This window comes from Gorilla gorilla, chromosome 14 (genome assembly GCF_029281585.2).
Source record: "Gorilla gorilla gorilla isolate KB3781 chromosome 14, NHGRI_mGorGor1-v2.1_pri, whole genome shotgun sequence".
NCBI classification, from domain to species: Eukaryota; Metazoa; Chordata; class Mammalia; order Primates; family Hominidae; genus Gorilla; species Gorilla gorilla.
The window spans coordinates 61,068,955-61,095,889 of record NC_073238.2 but is presented as its reverse complement, the minus strand read 5'-3'; the positions used below and the strand labels follow the sequence as shown (position 1 = coordinate 61,095,889).

Below are 26,935 nucleotides of genomic sequence, written 5' to 3'. Positions count from 1 at the left end.
TTGATGATTATTAAAGAGCCACAGAATTTTCGAGCTACACTGGACCTTTGGTATTACCTAATCTAATCATCTCATGTACAGGTGAGGGAATCAAGGTCACCTGACTGGGCCAAAGTCAAGTAGCTTCTTGAACACACACCTCAACTACATTTCCCACCCTCATGTGCAGTGCGATGTGGCCATGGGATGAAGTCTAGCTTATCAGTGATGGGCACTCCTTCCAGACCCAGTCCATAAAAACCTCCCACGAGCAAACCTCCACGCTCTTCTTCTGGCTTAAAACAGATGGACATGAAAGTTTTGGAAGCCCTGTGTTAAAGATGATGGAGTCATGGTATGAAAGGAGCTTGGGTCCTTAAATCAACACTCAGAGGGGAGTTCTCTGCCAATCACTAACTCCATTTGAACTTAATTTGGATTGTGTTGAGTCACTGAGATTTGGGAATCTATGTTATGGCAGCTAAAGTTTTCCTAACTAATATATCTATCATATCAATATTTTCTTTCCAAGAATGGATTTAAAGAATTAGCCGGGCATGGTGGCAGGTGCCTGTAATCCCAGCTACTCGGGAGGCTGAGGCAGGAGAACCCCTTGAACCCAGGAGGCGGAGGTTGCGGTGAGCCAAGATCACGCCACTGCACTCCATCCAGCCTGGGAGACAGAGCGAGACTCCGTCTCAAAAAAAAAAAAAAAAAAAAAAAAAGAATTTTATCTAAGTCTTCAGAATGAGATTAGTTCTACTATGTACCGTAGGAAGTAGTACTACACACACATCAGCTATGTGACCAATGGCAAGTTACTTAAACTCTCTGAGCCTTGGTTTTCTCACCTATAAAATGGAGATGATTAGAGTATCCATCTTTGACTTTTAAATTTTAAATCAGCTCAACTTCCCAGAAGAACACAGTATCTGGTACATAGGACATACTCTAGAAAGATTATCACTGCCCTATCTGTGCACAAGTTATTTTAAACATAACATTTGAAACTGAAAAACAAGCACTTTCTCCACATTTTTATTCTCAGACCTTTAACGGGGCTAAGGCGATGGCACGAGTCCTCCTTGATGATCTGTTCTTCTTCCATGATGTTTGACATTGGCACATTGAGGCTAACAATGTCTTCGTCAGAAGGCTAAAAAGATACAGTGCACTGTTTAACTCAAGAGAAGTGTTATCAATGTAGATAAGGAGAATGCTATGTAATAAAACAACATCCTGTGATTCTCACAAACATCATATTGAATATAAGTTGCCAGACACAAAGGTCAATTCCACTTATGTAAGTTCAAAAAATGCAAAACTAATCCATGGTATTTAAAATTAGGAAGAGGTTATTCTTGGGGTCGGGGTGGGGCTTTCTGGGGTGCTGGTAAAGTTCTGTTTCTTGAACTGGAAGCTGGTTATACGGGTGTGTTCACATTGTGAAAATTCATGGAGCTAACACTTATGGGCTTCTCTGTGTTTTCTTCTCTCTGTTTTAAGCTGAAATCTTGTCAGGTACTGATACACAGTTTGGATGTATGTCCCCTCCAAATCTCATGTTGAAATGTAATCCCCAATGCTGGAGGTGGGGCCTGGTGGAAAGTGTTTGGGTCTTGGGGGTGGATACCTCAAGAAGGGTCTATGCAGTTCTTGCTATGTGTTCATGTGAGATCTGGTTGTTTGAAAGTACATGGCACCAGCCAGGCACGGTGGCTCACGCCTGTAATCCCAGCACTTTGGGAGGCTGAGGCAGGTGGATCACAAGGTCAAGAGATCGAGACCATCCTGGCCAACATGGTGAAACTCCATCTCTACTAAAAATACAAAAATTAGCTGGGCGTGGTGGCACACACCTATAGTCCTAGCTATTCGGGAGGCTGAGGCAGGAGAATCACTTGAACCCGGGAGGCAGAGGTTGCAGTGAGCCAAGATCGCGCCACTGCACTCCAGCCTGGCAAGAGAACAAGACTCCGTCTTAAAAAAACAAAAAAAAGTGCATGGCACCTCCTCCATTGCTCTCCCCCAACCTCATTGCTTTCTTGTTCCGGCTGTCACCACGTGACAGGAGGCACTCCCTTCACCTTCAACCCTGAGGCCCTTGCCAGTAGCAGTTGCTGGTCACATGCTTTGTGTACAGCCTGCAGAACTGTAAGCCAACTAAACCTCTTTTCTTTATAAATTATCGACCCTCGGGTATTTCTTTATAGCAACACAAGAATGAACTAATACGGGTGCCTGTTTTATTTCTCTGTTTTAGGCTGAGGAAGCTGCATGACATATATAGAAGTGCTAAACAACTGTAGTTAAAAAGAACTGCTCTGTGTGATTTTTGGAAGAAAGCTTTGGCTTTAATAATTGGATTAGTTCTCTCTGAGGGTTTCCTTTCCCACAGCAGCTGATGACGTTTATTCAGAAAACCTATGATTCTGAAATATGGAGCCTGGTTTATTTTCCTGTGTCTCCATTTTACTGTTGCTACTTAGGGAATAGCTTTCCAAATCTCAAAAATCAGGAACCTCCACAAAACACATTTCAGGAGATTGTGGCTTGCTCCTAAATTCTTGAGGTATGGTTTTCAGAGTCTGTCCTTGTTTACTTTTGGACATATGCACAGATTGTTTAGAAACTGGCAGAAATTAGGCATGCATTTCATTCATTCAATATTCATAGAGCTCCACACTTTCCTGTTTATCTTGATAAAAAGATGTTTTTAATCTCTCGGTGACAAATGCTAAATCAATCAATGGCAGCAGCCAAAGAAAAAGAATGAGGTGTGATCCCTGAACCCCACAATGTGATCTAAATGGGAAGTAAGATCACCTGACCATAGATGGTAAAATCTTTGCCAAACCAAGCGAAAATAGGAAGCTATGTAAGATAATTCGGAACACTTATCACTCTAAAAAATAAATTTCTTGGAGGTGTACTTAGGAAAGGAGGCTGTAATATAAGACAAGGAAAGGCCAAAGGCAAGATGTGTGCATTTTATTCTGTTGAATATAATCTTTTCTGTATTCCCTTCTCTTTCTACCCACCTCTCATCTTAAAAATTTAGCAAGTTCCAAAGATATGCATCTAATTAAAAGGCACAGAATAAATCCTTGGGCTCCTTTTAGAATGATATTAGCATCCTACTTATGCTTAAGTGACAACAAAAGGATAATGAAGTTCTTTATGTAATGTTTTATTAATGAGTTTAATTAGCCTTAGAAGAGAGATAAAGCAGAGTCTGTTTAATTTAACAGAAAATATACTTAGGGTGAGTAATTTCTGAAACAATGGTCCATTTGCGAGGACTTAGGAGTTGAAGAGGATGAATTAAAATGCAACTAAAGCAATGTGTTTAGTATCCCCTCTCTCCCACTGAAGCACGGTAAACTATTCATGTGCCTTCCTATGGGTTATTTTCTTTTATTGACACTGGCCTTCTCTGCCTACTAACTCTTCTTCCTTTCAAAATGCTCTATATTAGAAGGATTTTTAAAGATAAAGAATCCCACTTTTTAATATACTGCTATAGAGAGTATTTTGTGAAAAATAAATTCAAATACCTCAGCTACCTATTAAAATTCAACGACTTGAGGAGAATTGGAGAAAGGTTTTTTTCCTGGAGTCATACATAGAAAAAATGTGAGTTTCTTTGATGGGGTAACTGGCCTATTAACTGCAATTTCAGAGTATTATAATGTTAACTTAGTAACTACAGAAAGTAACTTCCCTCAAAAAAAGAAGAGCACCTGATACTTTTCCTACCACTCCTTTCTAGATCCCTGAGGCCAAGAAGCTCCATTTAATGATACATTAGTGTTAGATTTTGGGGACTCTAATAGACTACATGTGAGATAATAAATCAGTTATCAAAGCATAATTTATACCCACTATAGGAAGCTCTAATGTGTGAGGCCTGTTAGCTTGCAAGTAACCAAACTTGTATCCAGTTAACTGAACAGAACAGAACAGAACAGAACAGAACACAATCTAAGAGTCTGAGGAAAACAAACATTGTTATAAAAACTATACCTACTCATAAATGCATTTCCTGTGGATCAACTACTAAAATAAAATGTACAGTTGATTCCTTAACATTTACGCATATGTATAACAATGTTTTTCTAAATTACTCTATTACTGAAAAATAAGCGTATTTATAAAAGTGCTTCACGGGCACTTGCGTACTACTTAGCCATTTTGTAATATTTATTGAGCACTCAATAATATTTTAGATAATGTGTAGGAGAGGAGAAGATACAGACTCTACTCTTGAGGCATTTAAAAAATATTAAAGATACTAAAGAGGCAGAATAAGTAACAACAGCTAATATTTATATAACACTTTGAGGATTTCAAATCACATGAATATACAAATCACTTTTACGAATATCACATGAATATACAAATGAATCGATGCCCTTTAACAGAAAGGAGTTCAATGAACACTGGTAGATATGTCTAGAAGTACAGAAGGAAAAGAATCTGATCACTAACTTTACCTCGGTGGCAGATAATCGCTTATCTCCATTATCACTTCCAACTCCCGAATCAGAATCCTTCTTGCTGAGATAGATGCCATCAATATTGAATTCATTTAAAAAAGATTAAAATCACAAAGTTCACACCAAGAAACATCAATTTATATTCTAATAATAATTTTGCTACGCAAATTTTTATTATTACCATAAGGCAACAAATCAGTCTAGTATTAAAGAATATTAAGACATGGACCTAATGAAAATCAGACAGTAGCACAGTCTAAACACAGGATAAGATAAAATTCTTTGTGTTCAGGGTTTCATGGATTTATGCTCTAATCAAGTGGCTTGCTCTTAGATGTCAAAGTGTTTCTTAAAAATAGTTACCAATGTTCTTATTTTACTGCATCTAGCATATAAAAAATTAATAAACCACATAACTGCTTTTACCCCTTATGTTATGAAATGTGGTTACTTTCAATAATTCTATAAATTTTTATCCAGGGATTAAGTACATAAAACAGTGTACATATTTTAAGCATTATATAAAAGTAACATTAGAGTAGTCCAAAATTTTAAACTTACTTATGTAGCAAAAAGTGAAGGAAAAGATTTCTGCAGTGAAGACTTGTTAAAAAGAACCTGCATTTCTATAACTGTGTTCAGTGTGAGAATGTTGTTTTTTGGAAGCTCAAGGCTTGATTTATGCCACAAGAAGCTCTAGGATGTGTGAAAGGATTCTAACTTTTCCATTTGAAACAGGAAGTGGCAAAAAAACTACACATACTGCATTTTTAAAAGACCAAAAATAAAGCCTTCATTTTTTTCTTAACATTGTTCTGGAGGCATATTCAACATTAATAATTGCTAAAAAGGCATGTCTGGGCTCAATATAGTTATTTTGATAAGTAAAAAATATTCACATTTGTATTCTAGATCTTATTTATAAGTATACACACATTTACTCAGGAAGAACTGATTACTGATTAGGAGACAGATGATATTTGAGATATACCAAAATATTCTCAATAGCAGCAGTTTTTTCTTTCATATCCCAATAGTTTCTCAACTTCTTGTTTTAAATTCAAATTAGGTGATTAAAGCAAATTGTTCTGTTTTGCTTTGTTTTCTGCAGATACCATGGTGACTTAAAACAAACAGATTTTGAAGTCAGCTACCTGGAGGGCCTTGGCCTAGGCAAATTTTAAACTGGGGCTTTGAATGAGGGCATGACTCACCCATCTTCCACGTGCTGGTGTAAATGTGGCCTCTCCATGGTGTGGAGATAAAGGGAGTCAGCTGTCTTAATCTGGCATGCTTGTATGCTCAGATACTTAAATATGTGAACTTTGCCCTTTGTGCAAATCTACGAAGAAATTAATAGCAATCATATTCATTTTTCAATGACAAAACAAAATGTAAGTATCAAATCCTTACTCTGTATATTTCAATTTTCCCAATTTCATTTTAAGTAACACCCTACCAATGTACACTAAATCCGTCCTTTCCAAAACATGTAAGAATTTTGGGAATCATTCCCTCCAAATTCTACTTTGAATAGAAAATCATGCTTAAGCAATTTCCCATTTTTTCTTGCATTAAACTATAAAATTCTAACAAAAATGTATTCAAGTATATATAGTATAAAAAATATAAACTCAGATGACCAGCCTGGTGAAATTCCAGTTACAAAAGATGAGAAAAGCACAATTATTTTCGAGCTGATAGAAAGCAATTCAGAGCCTAAAAATAATTGTAGATTTAAGAAGCTGTTAAATTATTTAAAAAGAAAATAAACTTCAAAATATTTACATGGTTAAGCATCTGAAAGCATAGCACTTCATTTTTCTCTCATGCAGTTTAATATTTGAGCTGGAGACTTGTCTCTAAATAATCAATAACCATGTTTTAAGGTGTTTAAATTCCATTTTCGAGCTAACATTCAAATAAGGAATATATGGCCGGGAGCAGTGGCTCACGCCTGTAATCCCAGCATTTTGGGAGGCCAAGGCGGGCAGATCCCTGGGGGTCAGGAATTAGAGAGCAGCCTGGCCAACATGGTGAAATCTCGTCTCTACTAAAAATACAAAAACTATCGAGGTGTGGTGGCAGGCGCCTGTAGTCCCAGCTACTCAGGAGGCTGAGGCAGGAGAATCACTTGATCCTGGGAGGCAGAGGCTGCAGTAAGCCAAGATCACACCTCTGCACTCCAGCCTGGGCGACAGAGCGAGACTCTGTCTCAAATAAAAAAAAAAAATCAATATACTCCATGACAAATTCAAATAAAATGATAAATAATAAGACATTTAATTCTGGAGTTGGAGTGATTAGCATAGTGAGCCAAGTGCTGGTGAATGGATTTGATGCAATGGAAGACAATTTATTGTTTCTCACGTTCACTCAAGGGTTCACTGTGACTGTTTATAATAAAGTTTTATTCAGTATTATTCTCTTCAGCAGAGAATCAGAAAACTGGCCTTTGGAGAGTTGCTTAAGCATGATTGATAGCATTGGGAATCAGAAAACAATACCCCAAAATGAAGGCCTCAGAAGCAAAAGTTTTTCTCTGACCTCTCCTGCCCTCCTGCCCCTCGGTCCCATTCTCCCAAGGAAGGGAGCCTTACAAATTTGAATCCCTCTTCCCCAAAGCTGGTCATAGAAACCAAAACCCCTTTAAAACCTCAAAATATTACTTGAACTTTCCCTCCGCCCTTCTGTGTAAAAACTGGCCATAAAGAAATGATCTGACCTCTCTTGTTTGACAGTAGGCCATAAGATCCCCCATCGCAAAGAGGGTCCTGCCCCACACCCAGAAGGAAGCAATGATCCTCAGAGAGCCCAAGAAGAATCCAGACAGACAGGCCCTGCTGGGTTTCCTCACTCAGTCTATTAACATGAGATCATACTCTTTTTGTCCAATCATATTTCTACATGGCTGTCCATACTTTGTAAGCATAAAAATGGACAATTTCCCCTGTATCTTTGGGTCTTCACTCTGGAGGCTTCCACGTACATGTTAATAAATTTTGATGCCTTTTCTCCAATTAATCTGCCGCTTGCCAGTGATTAGTGATTTTCAGCAAACTTTCAGAGGGTGAAGGGGAAATTTTCCCTTGGCTCCTATAACAGCGCATCCCATGGGGCAATTGGCTTTGCTGCAAGACCCCTCACCTGTGCTGGAGGAGACTGCAGAGGGTTATTCTCAAGTAGTAACACTTGCAGCTGCTTCATCTCTCTAAAACAAATTGGAATCACGAGCACTTTGTTGCAGGAAAAGTCAAACTTTACCAAGGGAAGATCTACTAGTTCTAAAATAATAGAAAAAAGAAAAAAAGAAAGAAAAAACCTTAGAAATCAATAAGATTAAATGGCTAATCATTCAAAAATTAATGTTCTGCTTCTCAGGAAAAATACAATTGAGTATAATCAAAGGCAAGTTGTACATTAGGAATACATGGTGTGTGTACATAACATTTTACCAAAAGAGGGAAAATCTTTTATCACATGCCCCAAAGTTTTAAATTGTTGTTAGTTCTGATAAAAACTGGAAACACTTAACATTTACAATATCTATTGTTTAAAAATACTTTTTTTTTCAGCAAAAGAATCACGCAAGCCACATCACACAGGACATGTTTATGTTTTAACTTCAAACTGTTTCCCAGTAGCACTCGCTAGCCCATGAGTAATACGTTAATTACAGAATATTCTTATCTAATCAATGTATCTGGGCTGGCATTATCCCAGAACTAGCTACACTAAATATATTCATGGGTTTTTCAACTGCATTTAAAAAAATAAATGTTATCCAATTCAGAATTTTCCGACAGGCCCTGTAATTCTGGTATGATGAGACTTTATTCTACAGCTTTTAAAAAGTCTTCTGTAGCTCCACTCAGAAGACAGAACATTACATTTAGCTTCAAATCCCCACCCAGTGGCACAGTAGACACTAAGTAATTTCAAGCATTCAAAACGACACTGGCAGCTGCTGGGAATAAAGTCAAATATATTCCACAGAGCAGAGAGGCTGGGCCACGCCAGACATCTAGGGTGATGCAGGCAAGCCACTGAGATCTCTGTGTGAGGGGCTATGAAGGGTTCACTCCAGAACGAGGCCTCGGAACTTTTGTTATTGGATCTGTTAAGGGATGGAATACTGCGCTTTAAAACACTCAAGGAATTCTAAAGTGGACAAACGGCAAGAATTAGGCAAAGAAGAGTAACTGAAGACACTGACCTGGAGTAAAAATTCACACTATTTCTCCTCTACCCCTACACTGCTCTTCAGTCTTCACTTTACTCAGCTACGTTATGTCAAATTCCAGCAGGAAAAGATTCTAGTAACCAGTACCTCTCTCAGAATTCAAGGCACTCTGGGAATGTAAGGGACTGTATTTTTTAAATTGCCCTGAGTAGTTAGTTCATTGCTCAGCCCAGCTTGTCTCCCCTCTGGCAGGATAAGGGATTGACCTCAGGCCACACTAATCCTGGAGGACCCTGGAATCATGAAAGTGAAACAATAGGAAAAGCAAGATCCCCTTTCACCTCACAGCTTGTTTGTAAGATGTTAAGAATTATGAAGACTTCATGATAAGAGGAACACCTCCTAGCTGTTTCCCCTAGCAATATCAACCTATCTCCGAGATGGTTAATTAAAGTTAGCTTAGCAAATCACTGGAAAAATTTAACTGGACTCTGGATCTTTAGCAATTCTTTGCCACTTAAAATGAAGACTTCAAAGCAAGACTAGAGGGCTAAGTTCATGGAAAACATAGCAGGAGAAAACTTACAGGTAAATAAAATAAGTAAAGGTTTTATAATGACCATTTCTTTTCTAGTTCCAGTTTGGAACACAATTGCCATCATAGTTCAGGAAAACAAGAACCAGACAGTTTCACAACAATAAAATGAAGAGAAAATGGTAATTTTGCAACACCAGCCCAGGAAAGGTAAAAAAAAAAAAAAAAAAAAAAAAAAGTGGAGTAGAAAAAGGGAGTAAGAAAAAAAGCAGAAGAACAAATCCCACTCTCTCTCCCCACTGCTAAGAGAGGCAATGAATGGCTATTTTAATCCTCTCTTCATTCTAGTCCTAGAAAGAATAAAATATGGTCTTCTTATTGCAGTTGTTGTAGTAAAACCACCACAAAATTGATATGAGTAATTAGACCACAATTTTGGTGTTTTCTTTTTTCATCCTCAAATTGAAAGCATACGAGGAGGGGTATCCAAAGAGGAAAAACATGTAAGTAAATAGGGAAAGTCTTTATAGTCACTGACTGAAAGTATTTTCAATGGTCTTTTGTCAATAGAGTTCTCCAGAGGGAAGCAAAAAGGAACTTGATATTGAGGAAGTTATTTTTTAAAAAAATTTCCAGTAAACTGAAGTTTTAGCTTTGAGTATATTTTTAAAATATCAAAACTGAGAAAACATAATTATGGAATAACTGATCTTTTTAAGGGAAAGGAATTTTTAAGGTAAGAAAATGAGAAACCAGAGAGAGACAAAAATCTAGATTTTGTGAATATACTTTCCACATGTTTCCAAACTATGACAGGCAATTGCAAAATGATCAAATTAATTTTTCCTTTTGAAAATGAGAGTTCAATTATTTATGACATTTTCACAATGATTAACATGAGAGCTTAAGTTTAAATGAAAGTTTTCTTTAACTCATAAAAGGTTGTATGCATATAAATTTGCTGTTAATAAGCTTTCCTTTTGTGCTTGCTTAAACCAAATACAAGTTTTGTATATCCAAAAAATGAGATTGTACAAGGACAAATTGAAAAATCAATCAATATTTTTCAACCAAGTCATCTCAAGTACTGAAGTAAAAAATGTTGAGTTTCTAACTCTGCTTCTCTAAAATGCTAGTCAGTATGAGAAAGGTGAAAGATGGCAAGCGGACTTGAACCTCCCATCTATAAAGCACATTACCTTTTGCAAAGTTCTTTCCCTTTCATGAGCTCCATTTTCTTGCCTTATTATGAAGCATTTCAAGCCAAAGATCAAGATGCAGAGACAGGATAATTAAAATCAGGCATCCATAAACTGTTCCATTAATGTCAGATTAACCAAATGCTGACTGTTTCCAAGTACTACAGGGTTTTGCTTTGAGAAATATTTTTAAATATATGTTTGAAATCAGCTATGTCTAGAGACTTTAAACAAAAACAGTGGAAATCAATGTAATCTCTGAAAACCAGAGTATGCTTTGGAGAAAGCATTCAGGGTTCCAGGACTCATCCGTTCATTCCTGATCCAGGTCCAAACCCAAACACCAAATGCAGATCCACTACCCACTATGAGGCTGCTTTCATGCTCTAAATGGTATGCAGTTGCTGAATAAATATACATATCTTCCTTGAACTCAACACACTACTGGACAGACATACTACGGAAGCCCACGGCTGCAAAGCAGGGCTGTCTGAGGTCTTGGCATTCATGCTGGATGGTTGGGAGCCATGTCTCAATGCTGAGGTTCTGCTGTCACCACTGGTGAAACTTACCAAGACCACCAGTGAGACATTAGTCCAAGTATCACTCCAGCAGACGCAGCACCCTCACCTCAGAACAGATTCTAGACACTGGGAGTTCCCAACCAGTGCTCCCAGATCCCCAAGGCTAGAAATCCTGACAGACAGGATCTGTAGAACAAAGTATGTCCCCGAAATTTCACGTTCCAAAACGTCACATACCCATACCCAAAACAGTTCATGTCACCCCTTGTGACGGGCTGGCTTGAGTCCTTACAAAATTCATATGTTGAAGTCCTAACCTCTATTACCTCAGAATGTGACTGAATTTGGAAATAGGGTCTTTAAAAGGGTAATTAAGTTAATTAAAATGAGGTCATGAGGGCAGCTCTAATCCTTGGTGTCCTTGTAAGAAGAGGAGATTAGGACACAGACATGTGCAGAGGGGAGATGACGAGAAGACCCAGGGAGGAGAAGATGCCACCCACAAGCCAAGCTGAGAGGCCTCAGAGGGAACCAACCCTGCTGGCACCTTGATCCCAGGCATCCAGCCTCCAAAATTGTGAGAAGATGAAGTTCTGTTTTTTAAGCCACCCCATCTGTGGTTCTTTGTTATGGTAGCCCCAGCAAACTAATACACCCACGTCCACCCCCGTGCCCCACAGCATTACCTAGGGGAATGATTTTGTTGCTGTAGCCCTTGACTAGAATCACAGCCTGAACATCACTTTTTTGTTATCTGTATGTGAAATTCAAATCCTAATTATTAAGTAGTAGGCACACACACACACACACACACACACACACACACACACACACACACAAAGATCCACCCTCTTCACAAAAGTAAACCCCCCAAAACATAAAATAATGCAAGTCTCCCATTTTCTTCATTTTCCCTCTTTCTTTTTTACCTTGTGGTAAAACTTTAAGGTAATTTCTTCTGACATTCAGTTCTCGTAGAGATTTCAACTGACCTATCTGCTGGGGCAACGCTGTGATCTCGTTGCAGCTGACATCCTGTATCAAAAGCAGAGAGAGAAATAATAAACATCTTTTTCCAGGAAATCAAGCATTTCATGTGAAATCTCCTTAAGGAATTTAAATATTTGGACAACTACACAGGTACACTTTGATATTCATCTCCAGGTCCCTAGCATTAAGACTCAGCACAGAGAAGAGAAAGCTGAACGTTTTAAACTCCCTCAGAGGAGAGAAAAATGGAGAAAGGGTGGACATTAGTAGCATTCGGCAGCTGCTTCATCAGCCTCTGGCCTGCCACTTTGACATGCTTCGATTTTACTGAATTCTCACAACAAACCCATTGGGCAATATTGCTAGCCTAATATTTACAAATCAAAAAGTGGGGCTCAGAAAAGTTTAGCCAGTCGCCCAAAGCATGCAAGTGCCAGAGTTAACACTAGAAATGAATTACCAGCTCACCGTTAAGCCACTATCCCATTGTGCCTCTAAATAGAAGACTACAATGTATCTTATTTTACCAAACTCTCACATTTTGCAGTGAAGAACTAGAATATTAATGCAATGTTTGGATGCACTATTTATTTAAAATGGAGTTCTTCACCACAGGCTAGAAATCTTACAGCTGACCACCTTGCCATACACTTCACAAGCAATTCTTGTCTTCTTTGCTTTAGGAAGCAAATACTCAATTAAGCCGTGATTGGAACCCCCTCTTGACACATGCGAAATGGAGGTCTTGACATTTATAATCTTCTATATCCTTAGGATCTCCCCGAATCCCACTCTTCCTCTTGGCTCTGGGATCCGTGCTGGGCTCTTCACTCCCCCACCCACCCCCAGCTACTCCTGCAGTGTAGACCAGTGCTCTCTCTTAGCTGGGTGCTATCGTGATCTCCTGACTGGTTTCCATACATCAGTCTCCGCCTTGGATGCATCCTTCACAGAGCGGCCAGAGTGCAAATGCCATCACGCTGTTCACCAGCTTAAACACTTGCAGAGGCTCCTCAACAACTATAAAGTCCAAACTGGGCAGTAAGGCCAGTGTCTATGATGAGGTCTGTCCACTTCTCCAGCACCATTCCTCCGAATGTCCCTCCTCACAACCTACACTCCAGCCATGTTACTGCTTCTCGCAGTTTTCTGTATTTCATAATTCCCAAACTTGTTCATGCTCCTTCCCTGCCTGATATGCCAGTCCCCAATATTGTCCTCTTGTCCCACTGACTCATTTTTAAAGACTTAATTCAAGCCTCAACCTCTTTTGTGAAATCTTTACAAGGCTTCCCCCACCTCTCCCACTCTGATCTGATGCCCAGGGAGACTGACCACTTCTTCCTGTGTGGTCCTTTAGATAGCATGTCACTGTAAGTCATTTGCTCATGGGTTTACATTCCCCTTTAAGCCTATGAGCTCCTGGGTGGGAGGGACCATGTCTTATTCATTCCATCCTCCCAGTGCCAGGTGGAGTGCCAAGTATAAAGTAAGGGATCAATAAATGTTGGATCAAACTTCTAAAATCCACTTACGGTGACACTCCATAATACTGTGGCTCCTTCTGTCTCCAGGACCCTAGGACCCAGGATGCTCCAACATACATACTAAATCCCATGCAGGTCCCACTTGGCATCACAGAACTAAAGATACAAATCATTCCAGTGAGATCAAGGCCTTAAATATCCCACTTTACTTTTGAACCTGGAAAAGTTCTCCCCTTTCACCATAGAAGGCAGCAGAGCCTCGTTTCAGAAATCTGTTTCACTTTCATTCAAATAAGATGAACTCATCATCGACCAATCCAGTGAACACCCCCAGGCTCCACATTTAGACCAGGCTGTACACAACACAGTTGATCCCTGCCCTCTAACCTGGTCTCATCTAAAAGGCTTCAGGTGATCTATCAACCTGTCCTCATCATGACAGTGCTCAATGGATACCACCCGATGAAGAGGAACAGTATCACTCCTGCTAAAAAGGAATGAAGTTGTCCTCTATAAAGGCTGAGTGTGCACAGTGCAGATACCTCCCCAGGCTTCTCTGTACAGCAGTCTGATGGGGGAGGTGGGGTGGCACGGGCTGAGAGCACCGGGTGTTCAGCAGCATCACCCCCAACTGCGGTTGCTGTATCCCTCCTGGCCCAGAAAAGTCACACACAAGTTTGAGAAAAACACTTCTAGTGTTTAAAACAAAAAGAGAAACAAACTCCACAAGCACATCTGCAGAGACAAAAACGTCAAAGGAAGTAATTACAGAATTAGGAGGTCCAGAGATTGTGTTCAGTCACTCTCAGCCCCTCGCTGAGTCAGTAAATTGCCCTGCCTTTCCGAATGTATTTCCACATGGGAGAAGAGAACAGTGAAATGCCATCTTTTCCCAATTACGGGGGCCTCTGCTCAGTCACAAGAGCCAACAATCAAATGCTTTCAATGAAAGCTTTCTTTGCCTTAACTAAGTCACAAATAAGCAAAAGGTGCCATTCCATCCTATTTTAAAAGAGTCCTCACACAAATACCACACAGGTGAGTCCTAGAAATGCAGGAAATCAAATCCTTCTATGGAACTCATGACCAGATACAGTCACTTTGGTGATGTTGTTGGCAGGAGAAATGGGCGTGCTTGTGGGGAAGAATTAGAAGGAATTATTTTCCATCTCTAGAGAAAATGGATGTTATTGGCATCTAAAACAAGTTTTTTTAAGTCTTGTGAGTGACAGCACGAGAAAGATCCTTATATAAATTATGGAAATCACAGATTTTCAATATGAAACTGACGATTTCCAGAAGCTTCAAAGACATAATTTTTAAAAAATCTTTCTCTGAATAAATAAGGAAGGAGGAGAGGAAAGCAAAAAGATAACAGATACATTTAGGTAGCACGTTATTCACAGCATGAGATGAAACTAAGCCTTATTCCATTTTTTAGTGTGAACTATACTCACCTTGCTCTTTGCTGGTCATGGTTGAGTTAGCTAGGAAATCAAAATATGCTGTTTCTCTAAGATTATAAGGTGATTTTTTTCCATCGTATGTTTCTAACACAATAGCCTTATTAAAAAATCAACTCCCCCTAGCGATATTTGAAAACTTATTTAGCAGTAGGGAAAATGGTCACTCAATTTACTTTAAAAAACTTCATGTAACGATAAATACAAGTTTTTTTCCTTCTGATTTAGAGGACAGGATATCTGTAGACAATTCAAAACACAAAGTCCAATTGTCCATTCACATTTTGGAGGGTATATGGTGAAGGTCAAATTATTTTAATAGTACTCTGCACTGCTGTCAATTACTTCCTGTCCTGACAAATAATGGGGGGAAAACGCCCAAGCAGATTTAGCACATAAGATAACATTTCACTACTGTGTAATCAATATTGTAGAAATAGTGCAAAACTCTATTCCCACAAGGCATTGAAACTTGCCACGTTTTGAAAAGGTTATAAATTCATCACAAAAATAAAACCCCATGGGTCACTGTCTTAATTAGCTGGGGGTTAAGGAGGAAGAACAGGAGATAATAGTCTAGGTGTTTGGGGATAAAATATTTCTGTTTTGAAAATGTAAAAGCAATATTTCTAGAATGGCCTTGTTCTCTAGAACACGTTTGTTCAAATTCAGCCTAAGATAAGGTATGAATTTTACAGACTGATTTAAAGAAGATATGATTTAGGAAAATGAATGTAAATAAAAACAACACTAATGCCTCAACTTCGGCAATTAGTAAGAATTTATCAGCTTACAAATTCCATATTCAGTTATTTATTAAAATAGTCAAATGAATCCCTTCTGAATTTTCTATTAGCCCTAAGCTATGTCTTAGAGAATGATTCCAAACTTCAGTGAAATCATAGCACCCTATAGTTAGTACTATAATACCACAAATACACAGGCAGATCAGAAAGAATCATGAGCATGTTATAAATTTTTACCGAATTTATTCTTTTTGATAGAAACGAATCTAATTATAGTAATATAAATACTCAAGTTTAAGTTTTTTATAGACCAGTCTGTCCAACTTTGTCATTTAGATAAAAAACAAAATAGAGAATTTGAACTGTGACTTAACACATACTTATTTTCCACTGGTCATCATGTTTGTTTTTAGGTAACCAAAAGAAAAACTTTAGAAATAAGATTCTCTCCTCATCACAATAAAAAGAGTCTCTAGAAGTGTTAAAACCATGTTGGAGATTAATATATTTTTGTTACTGAGTGCTCGTTGCTAACTGACCTTCAGAATGCAAAAATAACAAGGATTTAGATTCGGAGAATAAATTCAGGGATTATTAAACTAGGTTATGCTCACTTTCAGAAAGCAATATGGTAAAAGAGACTAGAAGTTTTTTTGTTTTGTTTTGTTTTGAGACATTGTCTCGCTCTGTCGCCCAGATTGGAGTGCGATGGCGCGATGTTGGCTCACTGCAAACCTCTGCCTCCCAGGTTCAAGCGATTCTCCCGCCTCAGTCTCCCAGGTAGCTGAGATTACACGTGTGTGCCACTACACATGGCTAACTTTTTTTTTTTTTTTTTGTATTTTTAGTAGAGATGAGGTTTCACCATGTTGGCCAGGCTGGTCTCGAACTCCTGACCTCAGGTGATCCACCCGCTTTGGCCTCCCAAAGTGTTGGGATTACAGGCGTGAGCCACCGTGCCCCGCCGACTAGAAGTATTTTTTTAAGGAATGATGTCTAGTGAAAACCAACATAGGCCGGGCACGATGTTTCATGCCTATAATCCCAGCACTTTGGAAGGCCAAGGTGGGCAGATCGCTTGAGCTCTGGAGTTTTAGACCAGCCTAGAGAACATTAGGAAACCCTGACTCTACAAAAAGACTTAAAAAATTAGTCGGGCATGGTGGCATGCACCTGTGGTTTCAGCTACTCGGGAGGCTAAGGTGGGAGGATTGCTTGAGCCCGAGAGGTCAAGGCTGCAGTGAGCTGTGACCATGGCACTGCATTCCAGCCTGAGTGACAGAGTAAGACCCTGTCTCAAAACAAAAAGAAAAAAGAAAAACAACATAAATACTGTGTCAAGATGATCTTGGTCACAGAATAGTTCCAGTAAGACCAGGCCACACCCTGGAACTGCAGGTAGTATTTGTACACGTGACCTTGCTCTGATACTTAGGTTTTCAAAAACTTAGTATGGTAATACTGCTTGAGATGTATTTTTGTAAGAATCTAGCTCTTTATTTAATTGAATAAAATGCAAACGTTCTGACAGGAACTGCAAGCTACTAATAGTAGCCTCCTATCATGTAGCCATGCCCTTTTGTGGAAGTGCATTTTGTATGACTCACTGTGTAACTTTAGGTAAATGTCTTACCCTTTCTGTGTCTCTATCAAAAGAACAGGTAAGGATTAAATAATTCTAATTATCCTCCAATATGAGGAAAGTCCATTTGCTACATCAGAGATAATGAAATGATTTTGGTTGAAACACAGGTATGTAACTAACTGGGAAATGTCAATTTTGATTTCTTAACAGTCAAAAACCCTCAATGCTTGTGGTCAGAACTCGCTGTCTTTCCCCCCACCCCACCAAGACGGAGTCTCTGTCGCCCAGGCTGGAGTGCGGTGGCGCAATCTCGGCTCGCTGCAACCTCCACCTCCCAGGTTCAAGCGATTCTCCTCCCTCAGCCTGCTGTGTAGCTGGGATTACAGGTGCACGCCACCATGCCTGGCTAATTTTTGTATTTTTAGTAGAGACAGGGTTTCACCATGTTGGTCAGGCTGGTCTCGAACTCCTAACCTCGGCCTCCCAAAGTGCTGGGATTACAGGCATGAGCCACCGAACCCAGCCAGAACTGTCTTAAAAAGAAAATATGTTCATTTAAACTTGAAATTTTCTCAAGAAAGCTCTGGGATGACAAATTATCACCTTTCAACACCAGTGTCTTTTTCCAGAGCAAAACTCTGTTGCACAGTTCTCCTAAGTTTACAAACACACGGCCTACCCCACTGCTCTTCAGAAGAAAGGCAGAAATGGAAGCACAGAGGGTCTTGAGCAAGCCCTGGGTTTCCTATCATCCCACAGAAACCAGAGGTTAGGAGGCGCCTCCAGAGACAATGAATGGACAAACAGCATGGCGAGCACGTGAATTTATGCCTCCGCTGTTATCTCCCTCAGAGATTGGAACGCTGCCCATGCAAATAATGAAGAAGGGATTTTCCTCAGCAGCTGCTCAATAATCAATCTTTGAATCCAAACTCTCCACACAACCAAACATTTCATGAAAAAAGAATAAAAAATAGCATATCCAATCAAGGCCAGGAAATGCACCTTCCAACTAGTCGTTACTTGAGCCAGGCCTTGTGAGTTTTTGATTAGAAAAGCAGGTTTTAAATCAGCGATACTGTGTTCTCTTATGTGAAGGTAAGAGCTAGAAGACATGATTTTCACACACTGCATGACTTCAGAGAGGACAGAATTGAGAAAAAAACATCTCTGGACCACAGCATGTCACCATGTACAGGGAACCAATGAGAAAACTCTTCTTTGGCAAATGCCCCATAAAAGGCTCTCAATTTTATTGTGTTCTAACAGTGTGTTTGTTTTTACAGCTGCCTGTTAATTATAACACATGGCATTTACACAGCATCTCTTAACAAATATACCTCATCCATCAGGCATGGTTTAGCAGTAAAAGAACCATGTTTCCAATATGTTAACAAGGTTTTAATGAGTAAAATGAGATTTAGCCAACACAAGTCTACAGATCCCTTCCCTGACTCTTGGTTGCACAATAACAAAACATTAGTGAGACACCGACCATTTGTACCAAACCTTTTTTTTTGTAACATTTTCCTCCCGCAACTTTAATGGAAAAACCACTAGGAGTTAAACCAGGAAACTCCAAGGAGAAAAATCACAGCCCCACTCCATGAGGGGCTTACAGTTTCGGTGAAGAGACAGTGCTGTATTGTGGTGAGGACGCTGATTAAAAAACCTGGTTTTGACTCCAGCTCTACCTCTTCATATCCTTGTGGCTTTGGCTAAGTAATTCTAAAATTGAAACTTATTTGTAAAATATAAACATGATACCTACCTTGCTAGCTTATTTTCAAGACTATATGAAATAATACATGTATACCTAGCAGAGTGCCTGGTATATAGCAGGTGCTCAGTAAATGTGAATGCTTTATCCCTTCCCCTTATAGAAAGCACAGGCAGATAGACGTTCAAAGCAACATATCCATACTGCTACAGCAGTGAGGCAACAGCGCATATAGAAGTCATTCAGAGCAGCCAGGGAGGTCAGAAAGTTTCAGATCATTCCCATCTGAAATGACCCTGGAGGGGCCAGCTCCATGGAGCTAAGATTCCATAAGTTTTCCTGCACCTGCAACAATGTGGAAATACAACCTGGCTGCTCTTGTTGAGTCAAGAAAAGGACATCTCAGTAGTGTCTCTTTGTGGCTTCCTCATGGGAGGGGGAACAACTGCTTTTCGGCATTCCCTGCAGAGTCTCAAATGGCAGGACAAGGCAGTGACTGAATGGGAATGCATTAAAAAAAGATCTTATATAATTCTAATGTATTTAGAAAGATAAGATACCATGTTCCAACTCCAATTCCTTTCACAAATTAGAAAGGACAACTGCTTTGTTGTAGACGGCTAAAGTTTTTTTATTTTATTTATTTATTTTTTTAAGGGACCGCTGACTCTGGAATGTTCACTCACACTTAGAAAAAAAGAGAGTTCACAATTCTGACCAAGCATGGTGGCTCATGCCTGTAATCCCAGCACTTTGGGAGGCCAAGGTGGGTGGATCACTTGAGGTCAGGAGTTCGAGAGCAGCCTGGCCAACACAGTGAAACCCCGTCTCTACTAAAAATACAAAATGTTAGCTGGGCGCAGTGGTACGTGCCTGTAGTCCCAGCTACTCGGGAGGCTAAGGCAGGAGAATTGCTTGAACCTGGGAGGCGGAGCCTGCAGTGAGCCGAGATTGTGCCGCTGCACTCCAGCCTCGGCGACAGCCGCTGCACTCCAGCCTGGGCGACAGAGCAAGACTCTATCTCAAAAAAAAAAAAAAAAAAAAAAAAAAAAATTCCATTTGGAATACTCTGAGTCTCATGTGAACAATTTAAAAATATTTCTTCTAAAATAGTTAACAAACAATGCTTAGAGCCTAATAAGCTGAGACACTGTCTCGGCGCTAAAGGGCTTCAAGTATTCTGAATGCTTGGGGTGCTCCCAAATCTTATAATAAGTTGGTTACTTTGTGACTACAAAACAGAAGCCTCCCACAGCAATTCTAGAATTACTTCTGGCCCTCCAGGGAATTTTTTTTCCCAATTGATAGCTAAAAATAATGATATGGTTACCTATAGTAACACTACTATTTTAAGCAAAAAGATGAAAGATAAGTGAGAATGGATGGAAAATAATCTTTTTTTTAGACCGTGACCTTAAGCAAGGCCAGTCCCTCTTTGTGGTTAAATAATGACCACTTATTAAATTTTTGCCAACTTCATAAGTAAATGCTTTTCCAAAGATCACGCTTGCTCATACACGGGGCAGGGAACGGAAAGAACACAGGTGACGGAGCTGCCGAATCCAGGAGGGTGGCCACTGAACACCAGAAATGTGGCCAGTCCAACCTGTGATGCACTTTCAGAGTTACATACACACAGGATGTCAAAGACTTAGCATGAAAAAAAAGCATCTAAAATATCTCATTAATATTTTTTATATTATACAGGTGACGAAGTAATAACGTTTTGGCTATTTTAGGTTAAATAAATATTATTACAATTAATTTCACTTGCTTCTTACTTGGCTATGTATCTACCAGTACTTTAAAAATCACATTTACTGCTTACATTATATTTCCACAGGACTGCGCTGGGTGAGGGTGTTTCAGCTTATGTTACAATTTAGCTACACAGGGGTGACCTTCCGTATGTCATGCACTGGCTTTCTGCCTCGGGTTTCTTCATTCGTAAGATGTCAAGAGTTTGGACTAAATGCCTTTTACAATCCCCTATCACTCTAAGATCCTAGAACTTGTGGGTTCAACAGTTATTGCTGGTGGAGAAAAGACACAAGAACCAGGTGAAGACAGTCCTGTAATGCAGGGCAGCCCTCGTTAGAGCTGGGGCCAGGACAGGGTGCCCAAGAAAAGCATGGGGTGTCCCTTAGAGCCACCCTACAGCCAGTGTGTCCTGACGCTGGAGACAACGCTGTTTACACGTCAGCCCTGCAGCTGACAAAGGGTATTTGAGGAAAGCCCTGCTCTAGTATGCGGCTGACTCTCAGGCTCAGCACATGTACCACCTGCTAACAGATGAGCTGGTTGACACAGCTCTAGAGCACAGCTGATGGAAGGCATGCGGTGTCACTTACACCCAAGGTTCATGGGACAGAAGCACATATCAGCACCAAAAAGTTCCAGAAGATTGATCTCACCCATGTGCCACCCATTTGCACGGGACCTCAAATAATGAAAAAAAAAAAAAAAAGCAACTTGTCAGCTTTATTCATAATTGGCAAAACTTGCAAGCCACCAAGACGTCCCTCAGGAGGTGAGGAGATAAACTGTGCAGGCAGTGGAATATTATTCAGCACTAAAAAAAATGAGCCGTCAAGCCATAGAAAAACATGGAGGAAACTTAAATGCGTATTACTAAGTGAAAGAAACCAACCCGAAAAGGCTGCATACTGTATGGTTCCAACTACATGACATTCTGGAAAAGGCAAAACTATGGAGACAGTAAAGATCAGTGGTTGCCAGGGTTGAGGAGGAGGGAGGGATGACACAGAAGATTTGTAGGGTAGTGAAAGAGACACATGTCATACATTTACCCAAACCAATAGAATGTACAACACCAAGAGTGAACACTAATGTAAACTGTGGACTTTGGGTGACATTGATGTGTTGGGATAGGTTCACAGATTGTAACAAATGAACCACTCTGGTGGGGAATGTTGATGACAGGGAGATTGTGCATGTGTGGGAGTAGAGGGTATGTGGGATATCTTTGTACCTTCCTCTCAATTTTGCTGTGAACCTAAAACTGCTTTTAAAAATAGAGTCTGTTTTTTTTTTAGTTGTTATTCATACTGTATTTGCAAATCCTAACCCAAATTTTAGCAACCATGGATTTTGTGGCTATCAGATACCTAAAAGAAGCATTAAAAGAAAAAGCAGCAGCATAACACTGTCACTTTCATCCAAAGCTTTCATCTAGGAAATTTTTTGTTTCCTAGAACCAGTTAAAATGGCACCTTCTGAGTTATGTGGACAGCAAGATTGAGTCTTCCTGCCCCCTCAACCCCATTTAGGCCCAGCACCTGAGGGTCTTCACAATCTGCCCCAGCCATCTTTCCAGATGTTGAAGGTTGACTTCCACCATTCAACAGTAACATTCAGCAAACATCTGCTGGGTGCCTATCAGGTGCCAGGCACCTGGGATGCAACAGCAAGTAAGCAGCTTTCAGGGTGTGGGGGGAGCTGGCACAGAGAAAGCCAAGTAAGAAAACAACTGTGATGCTATGAAAATTGAGTAATAAGTATGGAGTGCTTGCCTTAAGAGCACCTAACTCAGGCTGGGAGGATCTGGGAAGGCTTTTTGGACAAAGTGAGATCTAACTTGGCTAAGAACTAACCAGGAAAGGAGGGGGGAGGAAGAAACAGCCCATGATGAAAGACTGATGTGTGCACAAGTCCAGAAGTGAAAATGAACAAGGTGCATTCCCAGAAGGTAGGAACTCGGGGAGCGAAGGTGCCAGTGGCAAGAGATGAACCCGAAGAGGTAAGCAGGGGCCTGACCACAGAGGGCCTTGAATGCCCTGTGAAGGAGTTGCCTGTGGCCTAAATCTAAGGCAGTGGGCATGAGGATGGTGTGCCCAGCCCCATTCTATCTACCTAGACTTCAGCAGGATTAAACAGCTTCCTACTCCCAAGCACGACATGGACTTCTAGGATGTACTGCCTTTGCACAAGCTGTCCCTTCTCCTTGAATGCTTTCCCTGTCCCTGTCCCTGACTTCTTTTTTCCTCCTAGGAAATCCCACATGGGCTTATTTAAGGGGCCTCTCAAAGGGCTCTTCTTTTCCGAACCTCTCACAACCCGAAGACTGAATTAATTAATCATTCCCTGCCTCGTGCACATGCTTCTTGTAATAGAAACTTTTGGGGACAGGGTTGAGGGGGGGATGGGCAGTGTCTGCTCAAATTAATATCTGTCTTCTTTCAGAATTACCCCCTTTGGTGGCAGCCCAACAGCCACATCTGAGCAGTGTGACCATGTGCCTTGGGCACAGCAGACTCAGTCGGCGAGAACATCAGACCAGATCTGCCTCTCACTTAGAACCCAGGGCTGAGAGATGCTAGTAGGTCTCTTGCTAGGTGCTTTACCTGGGGGAACATTTAAACTTGGGCAACCTCTGCCATTGTATGGAAGAGGAAAAGCTGAGCAGAAAAATGAACCGCTGCCATGGTCCTTCACAACATTCCAGTGTCTTGTCCTAGTCACTCATGACCTGTGACCAAATGTCTTCATCGTAAGTGATCTGATGGACCCCTGTATCCTCTAACCAACGCTGACTTTTCGTGTGAGCTAGCTGGAATGAGTTTTGGACAATGCTATCAAATAATCCATGAAAAAGACACTTTCTATAGCTCTAATGCCTTTCTACAGCAATTATTAATTTCTATATTAAAGTCAAAGTTGATACGTATGTGACATGGGTGCCATCACTCTCCTAGCCCAATCCCACTACAGACATGACTAAGCAATCACAGCATTCTCTATCTGGGCCCCACAGGCCAGCACCGTGGTGCTCCGGGTGGCCCCAGAGGAGTTGGCACAAAAGACAAAACTTATCGGCCATCATTGTTCTAGACTGGAATCTACTGAAAGACAGGTACTGTGCCCTTTTCATCATTTAATCGCATCAAGCCCTGTGCCTGACACAAGATCAGGATGGAATAAGCCAATGCTTAGATGATAAATGAAGACTATCACCTTTCAGCCTGACTGCTAACTCCTGCTTCTTCCTTCACCTATGTTAGCTCAATGGAAGTTTAGAAAGCATTCATTCTTTCCCAATTTAGAAAAAAGGTAAATAATTAAATTAGTAGTGAAAGAGCTGAAATATAACAGTGCATCTCAGCTTCACACACATTTGTAATCCATCTCTGCTCATCTACAGCTTGTTCTCCTTTTCTATCCCTAGGGACACGGTCACATTTTAAAATTACAACGATTTGCGACAATGATTTCTAAAATCTCGACAGAATCAGAGCACCCCATTCTTTCTGTCTTCTGACTTAATTTTATACCTTCATGAAGTGTGGCCTACTAACTTATTTGTAGATTATTTTGGCAGTTTAGCCATAATTTTTTACAAATTTATATGCAATCTGAAAATACTAACTACAACATGATAGCCCATAAACTTCAAAAACGGCAAATCCTGCAAACTTCAGGAGCTGTAAATTACAGGAAGCCTTTAAATTCCAGGAACTGTGTCTGTCACAGTGAAGTTTCAAAGCTGTTCCTCTCCCCCCTTAATGTCTTTATCATATACCTGCCCTCAAACAACAGAGGCTCCACCTTGTCCAACTGTAGCAAAAAGTTTTTCTGAATACCTTGATAGGCTATGATCAGTCAACCAACAAAAAAGAGCATCTTAAAAATCAGTAACATACCAACTCCATTAACTGTTTGAGCTGACCTATCTCTTCTGGTAATGATCCAAGTTTGTTGTTACTTGCGATTAAGACTTTGAGAGGCAGACCACACAGGCAGGCAGGCAGGGTGGACAGCTGATTTCGACTGCAAAGACAATACAACAAGAACACATGTAAACAGAAAGGCCACTTCATACCATCTGTGAACCTGTTTTTAACAAGAAAGGAAAAAGGAGTGATCTGAGAAGACATTTTACAAATACAAGAAGTCCAATATATTTTCTGTGTGACAATTCAAATGACAAGTATGTAAGAAAACAAAATATGTTTTTCTTTTTTAAAAAAAATAAAACATAAAAAATAAGCGTATGGACAGTTCTGAAAGAGACAACTTTCTTCAACACAAGGAATGCCATCAAAGTCCCCCCGCCACCCCGCCACCGCCACTTAGAAGCTGAGCCCTCGGCCAGCCAGGAGGCAGATGGAGAGCACATCCTGCACAACCAATAGCAACGGGAAGCTGGTGCCAACTGCCCTCTCCTGACAATGTGTGCAGGAAACTCAGCTGGACCAAAGCAACCAGCACCACACAGGCATCATTTCATCCATTGCAGTAGGGATGGGGAAGATAATTTTGCTGCAACTCACAAAACCACCAGGCTCATTTCCAACATTTTGACTCAGCTTCCTTTTGTTAAAACAAGGGTTGCTACAGTTTAAGTCCGTTTTGGTATCTGCAAGAGAGTTAACTGAAAGAAAAAGAAAGGAAAGTTGGTCTTCTGGCAAAGTGGAACTGCAGCCCAGAGGGGTTTAGTTCCACAGAGCAGCCAAAAAAGTCTAAGTTGATGTCTCATCTCTGCTCTACAACAAGAGGGTCTCTACCCAGAAGTTTCTGAACTTTCTATCATCAATGCTTAGTTTTCATGGAGATGGAAAATACTGGATAAATAAAATCTACGAACCATCCTTATTTATATGTCAGCCATTTATTTCAATCTCCTCCCCCACAAAAAGCCCCTTTTTCCTGTTACCAAGCAAAAAGACAGATGGTTTTCAGTTTCCCTTTCTTTCTCTGCCCTTCTGGTGTTGAAGCCAACAACCACAGAGTGAAACATCTAAAAATCTGTATGTCATTCAGTGTAACTATTTAATAAAACTGCTGTGTGTTTGCACACACATGCATAAAGTTTCAGAAGCTGTGTTCCTGTGTGAGTGTATTTATAGACATGCATGTATCTGTGTATGTGAGGGGGAGAGACAGACAGAATGGAAATACACCAAAATACTATCAGTACTCCTCTTTGGGTATAGGTACAATGGATGGTTTTTATTTCCATTATTATACTTTGATGTATTTTCCAAACTTTCTACAAGTGCTTTTATCATCAGGAAAGAAACATCATTATAAAATGATAAATGTGACCTGGATATGTGTTACGAGTGCTCCTATTTGTGAAAATTCTTTTTTTTTATTTTTTATTTTTTTAATTATACTTTAAGTTCTAGGGTACATGTGCACAACGTGCAGGTTTGTTACATATGTATACATGCGCCATGTTGGTGTACTGCACCCATTAACTTGTCATTTACATTAGGTATATCTCCTAATGCTATCCCTCCCCCCTCCCCCGACCCCACGACAGGCCCCGGTGTGTGATGTTCCCCTTCCTGTGTCCAAGTGTTCTCATTGTTCAATTCCCACCTATGAGTGAGAACATGAAAATTCTTTGAGATGTATACTTATGATCTGTGCACTTTTCTGAATGTATGTCATTATTCAATTAGAAGTTTGACTCTCCTCCATATGAGGGGGCAGAAATCTGGTTAACTGAAGGGCATCTCTACCTGATGGGCTCAGAAAAAGCAGGTGCCGTGCTGTGGAAAGAACCTTTCTAATCTGGGCATGGCCTTGTCAACACCTTGATATCTCTGCTGCTCCAGGGCACTCAATTACCCATGTAACTATGTTTTAGCAAGAAGAGATACAGTCATATCTTCTCTCCATTGTGCAGACCCATGGAAAAAGCTATTTCCAGAAAGAGGCAGATTTTTCTTTAAGAGGGTCCAGCAGAAGGAGGGAGGAGATTGAGTGCCCTCCTGGTAGGTTCCTGGCTTGCAAAAGACCAACCAGCTCTTCACTTTCCCTAGTTAGCAGGATTGGACCAAGAGAATAAGGGCAATGGGCCCGCACTGGCACTCTCTCCTGGTCTCTGGGGGCGGCGGAAGGGAGGAGCTAGGGCCAGCAGCCTGTGTTTCTGCCTCTCACATCCCTCCCAAGGCTCTCTCTCACCAGCAGGGGCTCAGTGGGACTCTTTTGGCTGGAGGAGGGGGTCTTCCTGTTACCCTGCTGTGAGGGCTTTTTTCAAGCTCCAAAAAAGGCTCC

The 26,935-nt window shown here is 40.4% G+C and overlaps 1 protein-coding gene across 4 annotated transcripts in view; it reads right to left on the bottom strand.

The window, feature by feature from the left end:
- The window catches only part of LRCH1 (leucine rich repeats and calponin homology domain containing 1), a 198,064-nt gene that overhangs the window by 59,515 nt on the left and 111,614 nt on the right, over positions 1-26,935 (bottom strand). For all 4 annotated transcript variants that reach the window (XM_031001295.3, XM_031001296.3, XM_031001293.3 and 1 more), the window contains exons 3-8: positions 24,571-24,697; positions 11,849-11,954; positions 7,626-7,762; positions 5,693-5,820; positions 4,476-4,539; positions 1,030-1,135 (exon numbers count right to left, since the gene is read on the bottom strand). In XM_031001295.3, coding sequence (XP_030857155.3) covers positions 1,030-1,135; positions 4,476-4,539; positions 5,693-5,820; positions 7,626-7,762; positions 11,849-11,954; positions 24,571-24,697 — 668 coding nt within the window. The remainder of the gene's footprint in view (positions 1-1,029; positions 1,136-4,475; positions 4,540-5,692; positions 5,821-7,625; positions 7,763-11,848; positions 11,955-24,570; positions 24,698-26,935) is intronic.